General features: G+C 55.1%; 1 protein-coding gene across 24 annotated transcripts in view; it reads right to left on the bottom strand.

Annotated features, from left to right (window-relative positions):
- Positions 1-3,786: 3,786 nt before the first annotated feature.
- Positions 3,787-12,451, bottom strand: part of PTPRF (protein tyrosine phosphatase receptor type F) — a 395,117-nt gene continuing 386,452 nt past the window's right edge. For all 24 annotated transcript variants that reach the window (XM_030032473.2, XM_030032481.2, XM_030032476.2 and 21 more), the window contains 6 exons: positions 9,678-9,856; positions 7,394-7,520; positions 7,041-7,166; positions 6,251-6,405; positions 5,640-5,775; positions 3,787-5,490 (listed from right to left, as the gene is read on the bottom strand). In XM_030032473.2, coding sequence (XP_029888333.1) covers positions 5,422-5,490; positions 5,640-5,775; positions 6,251-6,405; positions 7,041-7,166; positions 7,394-7,520; positions 9,678-9,856 — 792 coding nt within the window. In that variant the 3' untranslated portion in view covers positions 3,787-5,421. The remainder of the gene's footprint in view (positions 5,491-5,639; positions 5,776-6,250; positions 6,406-7,040; positions 7,167-7,393; positions 7,521-9,677; positions 9,857-12,451) is intronic.

Here is a 12,451-nt window from a genome sequence, read left to right as displayed (position 1 = left end):
TGGATTAAAATCACAGCAGGCACAACACTCGGCCTCCTACAGATGGAGGTACCAACACAGACAACTGTCAGGTAATGGTTTTGAGACAAACTCTGCATTCCTGGCCTTTCTGGTGGCCTGGCAGCTGCACTTGCTATCTGTTAGTCAAGAAAGACCAGCTTTCTCCTATCAGGAGACGTGAGCCAGTCTTTTTATGATGACAAGTGGTAAAATGTTGCCATGAGCCGAAATGTGTAGGCAGGAATGTTTGATGACATAATTGCTACTGTGGACTGAGATTACTTATTAGAACTGGCAAAAGGGCAACAATGAGCTTTTAATTGGAAGGATCAGAATTTCTCGTGCTCTCGGAAATGAACCAGGTCAGAACAGGCGAAAAAGAAAAAAAAATTTACTCTTAACTGGGAAACTTTACAAATGAAAATGGCAACACTGCTGAGAACAAGAAATGCCAGGGCTGTGGGGGAAGGAGTTGCCAAGCTACTGCGCAGAGTAAGCTCAGATTTGTTCAGTGGTGCAGCTGGTTCTTTTCCTTATTTAACAACTATTTTGCCCTTGAAAAACAAAATATAAAGTAATGGAATCCCAAAGGGCAAGTGCTTGGGCAGGATGTTATTTGGACTAGATGATCTTTAAAGGTTCCTTCCAACCCAAACCATTCTATGATCCTATGATTTACCATCACTAGGAGGCAAGCCAAGCCTAGGGAGGGCCTACACAGCTCTCCTGCTACAGGTATCAATGGAATGAATTTTAAAAAATGAAAATAAAAAGGCAGAAGAGTACCTCAGCACCCAGGAATTCACCTTTGATTAGCTGCTGTCCCACCTGCCAAACGGTGCCCTTTACAAAGCTGCTTACCTGAAGCTGCATTAGGGCTACCTGGTACAATTAAGGAATGGAAAATTTTCACGGGGGGGGGGGGGGGGGGGGGGGGGGGACAAAAAAAAGCCAGCAGTAACTACCCAGCTCGGTTGCTCAGTGTGAATATGGTTGGTCTGTCAGAGAAGCTCCAAAAGAAAGAGGCCAAACACTGCCTTTTGGGCACCATCTCGGGACCATTCCCATCAGAGCTGGAGCACGGTGTGACACCATGAAGCCAGGCTGATACCAGAGGGAGGGAGAAGTCTCAACCTGATAGCAAAGAATATGGGGCAAAAACCTGCCAGCTAGGATTAATCCTTTCTGGCCAGGGAAAGCTGAGCACTGCAGCTGCGGCACAGGAAGAGGCAGCGTTGCTCTGGCTGGAGCATGGCACAAGCCACGGTGCTGGCTCCAAAGGCAGACTGGGTTAGCATCCCTGTCTGCCCACTGTATGTGGTTAGCCTTTTTTTTGTTTGTTTTTCCACTTTTATTTTGTGAGATATGCAGCTATAAAGGGAAAAAAAAGAATAAGCACTTTTAAACTGATAGGCCTCCATCCCCTTTGAAGCCGCGTTGTCTGTGTGAGGAGGCCAGGGCAGTGGGACTTCCCCCACAGGCAGCAGCTGCCTTTGCTGCTCTCTGACCTGGCTGTCCCCTTGGGGCCCATCCCCTTGCCAAGGCGGCACTTCCTCACACTTTGGGGGCCTCCTGGCCCTTCTCTGCACACTGAGCCTTTCTTAGCCCTGTGAGGCCAGCACGGGGCTTCAGCCACATGGCTTCACCTCCACAATATAAGTACCTGCAGAGTGTCCACCCAGCAGTAACCTTGCTGCAGAGGCCCGGGCTTGGCCGTGTTATTCCTGGCGTGGTCCGTGCTGAGCCGGTTGTTCTCTCTCTCTCCTCTCCCTCCTCCTGTCTACCCAGCCTGTAGGTAAGCTCACTGGGCACCCGAAAGGGTCACTCTGTGCCTTACATGTGGCAGGCAGAGAAGTGGAGCCCACAGAGGCAGTCAGTGGGGAGTGTTTGTTCCCTTGCGTTTTCCCTGGGTCGGTTGTAAAGGGTTTGGGCTAAGAACACGACATCAAATGGGGAGGGAAGCCCCAAGTGTTCTCGGACAAGGGGAAAGAAGGTACATGCACTACGTGCTTGTGCTTGTGCTTATGTACAAGTATTCTGGCAACTGCTGTTTTCGGTGAGAGCAGATCACTGCATCTGAAGCCACACATAGGCTAGAGGTTTGTGCTGTGCACGTGGCAGTGCCTGGTGAGTGCTCAGTGAGCGGCACATCCATGTGGTGCAGCTTCGTCACCGGCACAGCCAAAGCATTCTTGCTGCAGCGCAGGCAGGTGCTCGCTGCCCGCTTCCCAGCTGGCTGGCTTCCTAAAGTGCAATGGCTAGCACGGCGTCCTTCCTCCCCAAACGCACCTGCGTACGAGCAGGTGCATGCTTGGCCGCGTGGCCTTGCCATCCTGGGCCCTGGCAGCGATGCGAAGCATCCTGATGCCAGCGGTCCTGGCACGTGCATGCGTGCACGCGTCTGTGCAAGTGTGCTGCCTCGCAAGGGCAGGAGCTCGCTTCAACCTTGGATTTGCATCGAGTAGGGCTGCCCAACAGCAGAGCCAGAGAAAGGCTCCACCAGCCTCAGGTCACCCCAGGGGTGAAGCACTGGGGTAGGAACCAGCCGGGTGAGGGGGAAACACCATTTTGCATCTGGTACCTGCTCAGGTGCCGGTCTGGCCTGGGAGGAAACGCCCCGTGTGGGTGTGGGTGAGCTCCAGCAAAGTCAGCGAGGAGTCGGTAAGAAGGTGCCCATAGTCACGTTGGGGAAAAGCTCATCAGGCTGTCTGCCGCACACTCCCACCCATGGTGGGAGCACATGCTGGCCAGGGCAGATTTGGCTTCCTCAGGAAGGATGGACAGGCCATGGGGCCCTGGCCCGCGTAGTTCTGCCCTTTACTACACTGGCCTTTCCCTTTCACGCTCGTGCTGTTTGCAGGTGCTGCTCTCTCTAGGAGCCAGCACTGACCCGGGGGTTTGCAGTTCACACGTAGGCAGGGCTGAGGCTGGCCGGCCCACGCAGAGCGGGCACAGCCGCATGCCTTGGCGGGGGTTTCACACCTGAACATACTCGGGTGCTGCTCTGCAGTTAGGCGCCAGGCGATGGTTTTACTGCTGAGCAGTAACTTTGCATACACAACTGTGCTCAGTGCCGCAGAACAGCTTTACTGCAGTGTCCCAGGAGGCTGGCAACGTCTCAGCCTCATCCAGGACAGATACTGCCACCAAATCCACTGCCACCGACCCCTCTCTTTCCTGCAAACCCACAAACAAAGCCCAGCCTGGTCCTCCAGCCTGCACGCTGGCAGGGAAGGGGGTGCGGGTAAACATGCTTCTAGCAAAGCTCAGCATCACCCCAGGACTGCATCCTGCTGCATCCTGGGGTCCTCTGAGGATTTAATCACTGGCACTAGAGCAGGTGGGGAGGGCAGGTCTCAGGCCCCAGCCCCCACGGCGACAGCTTGTGCAGAGCATGGCCTGGGCAGAAAGTGGCTACTGGCTTCTTCCTGCTGGGAATGATCCGTCCTTTGGGAAGGGGAGGGGATCCGGAGAGGGCCATGGCTGCAAAGACAGGCTTGGCAGGAGCTGTTTCTGGAGGTGCCAAGGACCGAGGACTCTCGGTGTACCCCGGTATGGCTGCAGGTGGGCAGGAGGCGAGCACATGCATGCGCAAAGGGGGCTGTCACAGAAGGTGTCCGAGCTCCCTGCTGGCACAGGGTCCCTGTGGGAAGTGTGGGGCGCTCATGGCTGGGATGGGCCCATGGGAAAGGACTTGTCTGGCCACAGGCTGGGGAGCATGTCCATCTCCAAGGGACTCTATGGCCTCTGCTTATTGCTGAAGAAACAGACAGCAAAGCCAGCTTGTATGAAACCCGATTATTCAAATTTATTAACATCAAGAATTATGCAATGATGCTGTAGATTTTTTTTTTTTTATTAACAAATAGAAAACAGACTGTATACAACAGTGACCCCTACAGCACTATGCATCCACAAGGTAAAAATGAATGTGTCCTCCAACATTACCAACCCTGGATTGCTGATTTCAACGTAGCTTGGATTCTTAACATTCGGAATACATGTGATAATACAATTAGATACCCTTCCACCACCTTTATTCATAACTCAATGCACTCGAAAGAGGGCTGCTTACTCCCTGTCTTTAGTGCAAGCGTGATATAATAAGGAGTATTAATATATAGTACCATTAAATTAAGTCCAGTAGTCTTGCCACATTGGTTCATTAGAACGTCCTGAAGTAGCGGAAAGTACAATATTCTAGTGACTTTTAACATTTGCAGGATAGCAGAAATTATAGATACACCCAACCTCTGAAGCCATGTGTACTCCCCTCCCCTTCCCTGCAGTACCCTGCTTTCCAAAGAGAGCCAGCCCGGCTCCGCTCTGGGGACGGCTGGGCTTGTGCTCCTTGCCTTTGTAAATGCTCTGATGCACTTCACTGGTGAGAGGTGACAGAATGGCGCTTGCACGCACAGAACCGCGGGATTAACAAAAAGGGCCGTGTCTTGCTCTTTCCATCCCCTCCTCGGGGAAGCATGGGACCCACTCGCTTCTCCTGCCCCCTTCCCAGCGAGACACACAAAGAGAGGCTCCAAAGCCCGGAGCCCGGCATTTCGGGTCTCTCACAAACAAGGCAACGACAACTCACGTCATATCGGGATCTGCCAATACACACGGTCACTGGATTGGTTTAACACGCATTGTAATAGGACTGAATGGTTTCCAGCTGACAAAGGGGACCGCTTCTCCGGTGACCCCACATGCCCTCCCAAACCCAAACCTACTCAGGAAATAAGTGGGGGGGGGAGGAAGGGGGGCGGGACGGAAGGCTAAAAAAATAATTGGTAGCTTAGGTCCAGTTCCATGAAATTTCATATTCTACAGAGGATTAAAAAGCAGCCTACAGGGAATGGAGCCGGGCAGGAACCACAAGCCAGCTGCTGCAAATTACCAAGGAAGCTGCACTAAAATGGGCAGAACCAGCAGTGACTGGGCTGAAATAAACACAGGGCAGTAAAAAATGTAAAAGCAAAAGGAAATTAAAAAAAAAACCAACCCAACTCCCAAAGGTTTGGCGGGTCCAGTTCTGCCTGGGCAAAACATTAAGACTTGCAAAAAATAAAAAATAAAAGAGAGGAGATTATAAAAACCACTAGTAACTATTTTACATGTTTAAAAAAAAGATCCCATTCCACCCACCTAAAGCCTCGCTGTGAAATGCAGTCGCGTGAGAGAGGGCGAGAGATGCACATGAGCAGAAATTCAGCCAGAGACTGGAAATGCTTTTGGAGTCGGATTCCCTCGTTTGGCGCTGGGGCGAAGTTCCTAAATGCCGTGGTCAGAACTGGTTGGCGTGGAGGTCTCCTGCCTGGGCAGCACCTCCATCTGTACAGAAGGACCGAGGAATGGGCGGCTCTGGCTCAGAGGGACCCGTCTCCACTCCTAGACATCCCCACCGCGACTGGAGGAAAGCACTAGTTACGTTGCATAGTGGTCGAAGCTGCCGAGATACTCCAGTGCCGCTCTGTAGCACAGCTGGTACTGGTCCTGCAAGACAGCAAGGCGGGAAACGTGAGAAGTGGGGACGCAAGGACGTCGGGCAGCAGGGTTCAACATCCAGAGACATCAGCTCCACTCCCTTCTCCCACAGATCTCCCACAGATCTCCCACCGCCCCGGGGAGGAGAGGTCACTCACCTCTGTCTGCACCATGGCTGGCCGCTGCGTCCGCAAGGTCTTCACCGTCTGAAACATGTCCACCACCCCCTCGTAGCGCATCCTCTCCAGCACGATGCTGAGCGTGATGAACACACCTGTGCGCCCGACCCCAGCGCTGCGCGGAGGGAGCAAGAGGTGTAGTTAGAGATCCGCCAGCCCCAGCGAGGGAGGCTCTGCAGAGCTCCTAGGAGCAGTGCAAGCTCATGGAGCATGGGGACATGCTCAATGGAGCCAGGAGAGGCCACAGGGGCATTGCCAGCCAGAGGTGCCCTCTCAGCCCCATGGGGCCCACCAATTCTGCCTTGCCTCTGCGCCAAGCTGCCGTGACACCCTGCCCTGCCCAAGGGCTCTTCCAAGAAGCTACAAATCAGTACCACCAGGGCACTGGCTTAATCTAGTCACCTGGCAGAAAGGCTGCTGATGGCACCCATGGATATTACCGCCTCCTCGTACCCTACTTGCCTCTTGCCAGTGGTACGCAGGAGGGGCACCAAGCGCCGGGGAGCTGGCAGCTGCCAGGGTAAGTGAGGTAGCGGACATCTCCGAGGGCTGATGAAGGCAGAGGTGGGTGCTGATCTGTCCCCACTCACCTGCAGTGCACCGTGATGGGCCCATCCTGCCCGAACTGCTCCTTGGTCTTGTGCACCTGTCCGATGAAGTCGATGAAGCCCTCTCCTGTCTTTGGCACGCCCTGCTCAGGCCAGTCTGTGAACTGGAACTGGCGGATGGTCCGTGACTGGCCATCCTGTGGGGACAGGGGTGTTAGATGTGAACCGTGGGTGAGGGGCTGATCTCGCTCCCCTCAGCACTGGTGCTGCTGACCTGATCTCAGACCGCCTGGCCCAAGCCAGGCGAGAGGGTGCACAGGCCACGGATGAGGCCAGGCACATCTTTCGCTGAGTGTTTGGGGCCTGCCTGTGCTCTCCCATGTTCAGCCCAGGGCAGCTGAGCTGAGCAGGGCTTTGGGCCCCTGCAGGGTCTGTCAGGTCAGTGCCCTGGTCCTGTTTGGGACCCAGCTCCACTCCAGCATCACGTTCACTGTCACACTGGGTCCTGCGCCCAGTCAGATGCTGCTCACAGAGACTCCAGGTGCAGGGGAGCCTGTGTTAAATGCTTGCCCAAGTATGCAGCACAGGCAAGGCAGGGTCTGACGCCGATACGGATCCCTGAGCTGCTCACTGGGGCTGCCACAGCTGGCAAGGAAGGAACTTGTAGTGAGAGGAGCAGCAGGTGGGGGGCAGCAGCCCTTTCTGCCTGCAGTGCAAAGGAGCACCTTGCTTTCCAGTTCCTCCAGGAGCTTCTGCATGCTCCCTTCGCTGGCCTGGGCACGACAGAGGCACAGGAGGCAGGCTGAGCTGGGGAGCCGGCAGCTGCACTCACCCTGGCATCCGTCACCTTGAACTCCCGGAGGATGTACTGTGGCATGTTGTACTCTGCCATGGGGTCCACCACGAAGTACTGGTACCGGGCAGAGCGCTCCGCAGGCCAGTACTGGTGGCACTTCTCCTGTGGATGAGGAACGTGGTAAGACGTTAACACCGACAAGCTGCTGCTCCTCCCTCCCGCTCCCTGGGACCATATGTAGCTGTGGGGCCACAGGGTCAGCCACAGGACACGCCAGTGGGAGGCTGGCCCAGAGTGGCTGGTGCTGGGGACAGACGAGGGTGAGCTGAGAGGTCATGCCCACAGACAGCAGCCACACAGCCCCTTTCTCCCCCCGGCAGGATTCGTACCCGGCCCATCTCACGCAGCTTTGTCAACATCACCACGATGGTCGAGTTGTGCTCCCAGAGCATCCGCCAGAAATCCTCCGTGGTCTCGGCCAGCGGTCCCTGCGTGGCGATGTAGGCCTTCTGCTGCCTGTGACAAACATAACGGTGCTCAGACCAGCTCCTGGGAGACAGGCAGCAGCTGCTCCTGGGGGCTGGTGGGCCTGGAGAGCTGGAGGCAGGGGCCCTGTGCGGCACGGAGCACGGCTGACAATGCAGCTGCAGAAAACAGGTCTCTAGGACTAGCCATGGACTCTGGGGGAGGGACGAGCCCGCCCAGCATGTCTTCTAAGTGCTCCCCACAGATGCAGCGAGCACCACAAGGTGCAGGATCCAGAAAGGCTGCTAGTCCTTGCTCGGGTGACACTGTCCCCAGCCCAGCCTCTTGCTGCTGCTTGTCCCCAGCGCTGCTGCACTGAGAGCCTTGGACGCCGAGAAGGGCCAGCTCCGGCGTGCTGGTTCTTTGGCTTGCCGGGCGCCCAGCCTGGCCCGCCTCGCCACGCCACGCCGCCTGCGAGAGATGGGTCTGGTGCCGCACGGGCGGCAGAGACACGGTCTCGCTTCACCACGGCGGGGCGCCGGAGCCCGCGGGACGAGGGGCCGCATCCTCCCGCCCAGCATTTCATCTCTCCGCTGGTGCTAAAAATTAATGAACATGCTGCAGGACAGCTGTAATGTGCAGGATGAAGACAGGGGCTGCTTCAAGGTGGATTTATAAGACATCATAAAAAGCAGGGAGTGGGGGTGCAGAACGAAACAAAAGAGCTAATAAAGATGCCGCATCAGTGATGTCTGCAGGACCTCGGGCCAACTGATCTCTTTAGATAATACTGAGAAGATTGCTCGGTTCAAAGGGAAGGACGGGAAGAGATAACAGTGCTCTTTGGGGATGGGGTAGGTAGCACATGAGATGGTACCACCTGCCGTGCTGGCAGACCTCCCTCCGTAGCATCATCAAGGGGCAAAACCAGCACCGCTCTTAACCAGCTCTGGAGCCAGGACACAGTGGCTGCAGCCCGCCTGTCAGACACGGGGCTGCCCGGGTGGGCGCGCAGGCAGGTGGCCACGTTAATGACGCAGTGCTGGACGGCTCGGAGCCACACAGGCAGGAGGGAGCGGAGGCTGCTCCACGACAGCTTTTCTCCAGCCCCCTCATCCTTCGCTATTACTTTGTGCCACCCTGGGGGAGCCTGGTCACTGCAGTTTTGCTGTGTTGGGATGCTCCCAGGGTTGGTCCCCTTCTGCTCCTTGCCTACTCTTGCCTCCACGTAGCCCTCCCCCCAGGAACCCTTCCTGGGCTCAGCTGCTGGAGCAGGGATGGAGGCACAGAGCTGCTGGCCTGGCTGCACTAACATCCGTTCCCTTTGGCAGTGGCCTGTTGCTCCTGGGAGGTCACTAGCCCATAAGAAGCGTTTGGGCAGAGCCAAGCTGGAGGGCGACCGTGCTACATCCATCGTTGTATCCCCCAGTCCTGCGCTGGGTGACCCTACTGCGATGGTGCACAGAGAGACGACAGGAATGAGACTTGTATGTGTGTCGTTGGGATTTGGTCTGGATTATTGTCTGGGGATTGGCTGGGAAGATGTGGCCACTGGGCTGTTTCCCTGCGTTCTCCTCTCCTGGCACTTTGCATCTGAGAATGCGATGCCAGCAGTTAGAAACAGAAACCATAAGTATTATTGCCCCACTAGATCTCAATTTGTGCTTTCTAAAAGGTATCCTGGGGAGCAGAACCCAGTGATGGGCTCTTCAGCATTCAGCACCAGCCTTGCCTGAGGATCCACAGACTCCCCCCAAAATCAAGGTAAGGGATAGTGAGCCTTGGGCTGCTGCCTGGCTCAGCCATGCATTGCAAGCATACTTCTACCTCTGGTTGCTACAGCTAGTGAGGGGGGGCAGGTTTGCGTTAGATGCTGCAGATATAAAACACATGCCAAGGGATGCCTACCAGAAGATCCTATAAACCTCCACAGGAGGCAGCACAGCCTCCCACCCCAGCCACATGGGCACGTCTACAGCAATACAAGCCAGCCTGGCAACGCTCACTCGCTAGCAGCCTTCACATACTGTAACTATATGCGCTGGAGCGTCTGAGAAGATGGAAATAGATAAAATGCAACAAAGTAATCCCCAGCCCACCTCTAGGCAGCCAGCACCAGTCCTTGGGAAAGAGGAGAAGGCAGCTGTGCCCAGGTTTCCAAGCAGGCAGGACAGGCTGGCCCAGGGACCTAAAGTGACCCTTACTTACCTGTACCCATCTATGAAGCTGGCATTGATGTAATCAGAACCCTCAACACCCCGGATGGGCTGCAGGCAGACTCTCGTCAGCTCGTATGGCATGATGTTCACGAGGCGGTTCTTGAATTTGTTGCACGGGAGGTTGGCACTGATGAAACGTGAGGTATGTGCTTTAGAGTTGGCCAGCAGCTGAAAGAGGAGGAGACATGTCAGACTCCTGCTGGGGATGCAGTAGTCTGGGGGCAAAATCAGGACCCGGGCAGCAAGGCAGGCAGGAGTCCCTCTGGGCATGCAACCACACTCCCTCCTCTGACTGAGGGACAGCCGCTGGGGACCAGGCCTTTCCGGACCAGATGAAGGGCTCTGCCACCATGTTAGGAGGAGGCTGCACCCAGCTGCTCTATTTCCCAGTAATCAGTCTGGTTTTCAGTACTGCGTTGGCCCCTCTCCTGTGGCATTGCACACCTAGGTACGGCTCAGCCTTGCTGCTGGCTTTCGGTGCGCAGCTGTAGGTGACAGCAGGGGGAGGAGAGCCTGCACTGACTCACTGGTGCAGCCTCGAAGCCACACATAGTGGAGACCCACAGCAGCTCTCTGACCCACAAAGGGCCAGGACATGAAGCTTTGTACCTCGCTGAACCAGGGACACACACTTGGTGGTATCACGGAAGGAAAGCTTTCCATCTTCCAACAATGTCTTGCTATTTACTTCTCACCCCAGAAGAAACCCAAGAAAAATATGAGAATTGTGACAGTTTTAGGTAAAGAAGATCTATTCTGGGTTACTGTAAGACATTTTATGGTTCTCTTTGAGCTCTGTAAACTGGAGTCATGGTAAATGTGTTACTTCGATCTGCTAGCAGAGACATGCAAACAGAAGTTCCTCTTTTTTTTTTTTTTCCCCCTAGCTTTCTCTTTTATTCCTTTTTTTTTTTCCTTCCCCAACAGACTCTCTCCAGCACCTTCAGAGCCACCCTTCTCTCTGTGTGTGGCTGTATTGGTTTTGCTGGCAAGGTTTTGGTAGCGGGGGGGGGTTACAGGGGTGGCTTCTGTAAGAAGTTGCTGGAAGTTTCCCCTGTGTTCGAGAGAGAGCCAATACCAGCCGGCTCTAAGATGGACCTGCTGCCGGCCAAGGCCGAGCCAATCAGCGATAGCAGTAACGCCTCTGTGATAACATTTTTAAGAAGGAAAAAAGTTGGGACAGGCAGATTCGGCAGCCGGAGAGAGGAGTGAGAACATGTAAGAGAAACAACTCTGCGGACACCAAGGTCAGTGCAGAAGGAGGGGGAGGAGATGCTCCAGGCGCCGGAGCAGAGATTCCCCTGCAGCCCGTGGGGAAGACCATGGTGAGGCAGGCTGTCCCCCTGCAGTCCATGGAGGTCCACGGTGGAGCAGATATCCACCTGTAGCCCGGGGAGGACCCCACGCCGGAGCAGGTGGGTTTCCCGAAGGAGGCTGTGACCCCGTGGGAACCCTGCGCTGGAGCAGGTTCCTGGCAGGACCTGCGGATCTGTGGAGAGAGGAGCCCACGGAGCAGGTTTTCTGGCAGGACTTGTGACCCCGTGGGGGACCCACACTGGAGCAGTGTGCTCCTGAAGGACTGCACACCGTGGAAAGGACCCATGCTGGAGCAGTTCGTGAAGAACTGCAGCCCGTGGGAAGGGCCCACGTTGGAGAAGTTCGTGGAGGACTGTCTCCCGTGGGTGGGACCCCACGTTGGAGCAGGGAAGAGTGTGATGAGTCCTCCCCCTGAGGAGGATGAAGCGGCAGAAAACAACGTGTGATGAACTGACCGTAAACCCCATCCCCGTTCCCCCTGTGCCGCTGGGGGGGGTTGGTAGAGAAGCCGGGAGTGAAGTTGTGCCCGGGAAGAAGGGAGGGGTGGAGGGAAGGTGTTCTGAGATTCGGTTTTTTTCTCATTACCCTACTCTGGTTGATTTGTAATAAAGTGAGTTAATTTCCCCAAGTTGAGTCTGTTTTGCCCGTGACGGTAAGTCATAAGTGATATCTCTCCTGTCCTTATCTCGACCCACAAGCTCTTTGTTATATTTTCTCTCCCCTGTCCAGCTGAGGAGGGGGAGTGATAGAACGGCTTTGGTGGGCACCTGGCAACCAGCCAGGGTCAACCCATCACAGTGGCCGCTGGTCCTTGGCAGAGGCTCCCTGCAGAAGGACAGGGTTGCTCTTTGGGGAGTGATGCAGCCACGTGAGGCCCTCCCATAATCTGCTCCCCATGGTTTCCCATGCAGTGGACACTGCCAGGGCACCAAGAGGGACAAATTTTATTACTGTTCTAGAGACCCTTGGAGAAGCATCAAATTTCTGTCTTTGTCACAACAGAGTTGCTAGAGTTGAGTCTAATTCTGTGGCTCTCTTGAGGGGTTTCTCAGGGCAGGTGTCACCATGAGATACTAATGCAGCATGTTCTACTGTCCCAAGCCCAGGACACCAGCAACTCTGGTAACCACAGGACAGAGCTGCTCAGCTATTCCCAGTTTACACAGAAAGTCAATATTTTGCCTCTCCTGCTCCTTTGTCACTTGGAGGGAATCCCCAGGGTGAAGCTGTATTGCTGCAGTTCATTTCACAGCCTGCAAGGTCTGCTGCCTCCCTGCATGAGCTATATTCCCCTGCATGAGTTCACTGGACTAATGCACCTCATCCGAGAATATGGGCGCTTACCAGAGCTCACTTCCATCTCCAAGGCTGTAATAAATATCTGCAGTTGGCATTCACAGATACAGATAGTAAAATGTAGGCTTGGCTTCTTAAAAACAGTGTGCC

Source organism: Aquila chrysaetos, chromosome 12, assembly GCF_900496995.4.
Source record: "Aquila chrysaetos chrysaetos chromosome 12, bAquChr1.4, whole genome shotgun sequence".
Taxonomy (NCBI): Eukaryota; Metazoa; Chordata; class Aves; order Accipitriformes; family Accipitridae; genus Aquila; species Aquila chrysaetos.
Note: the sequence above shows the minus strand (reverse complement) of the source record. Positions and strands in the feature narration are given on the sequence as shown.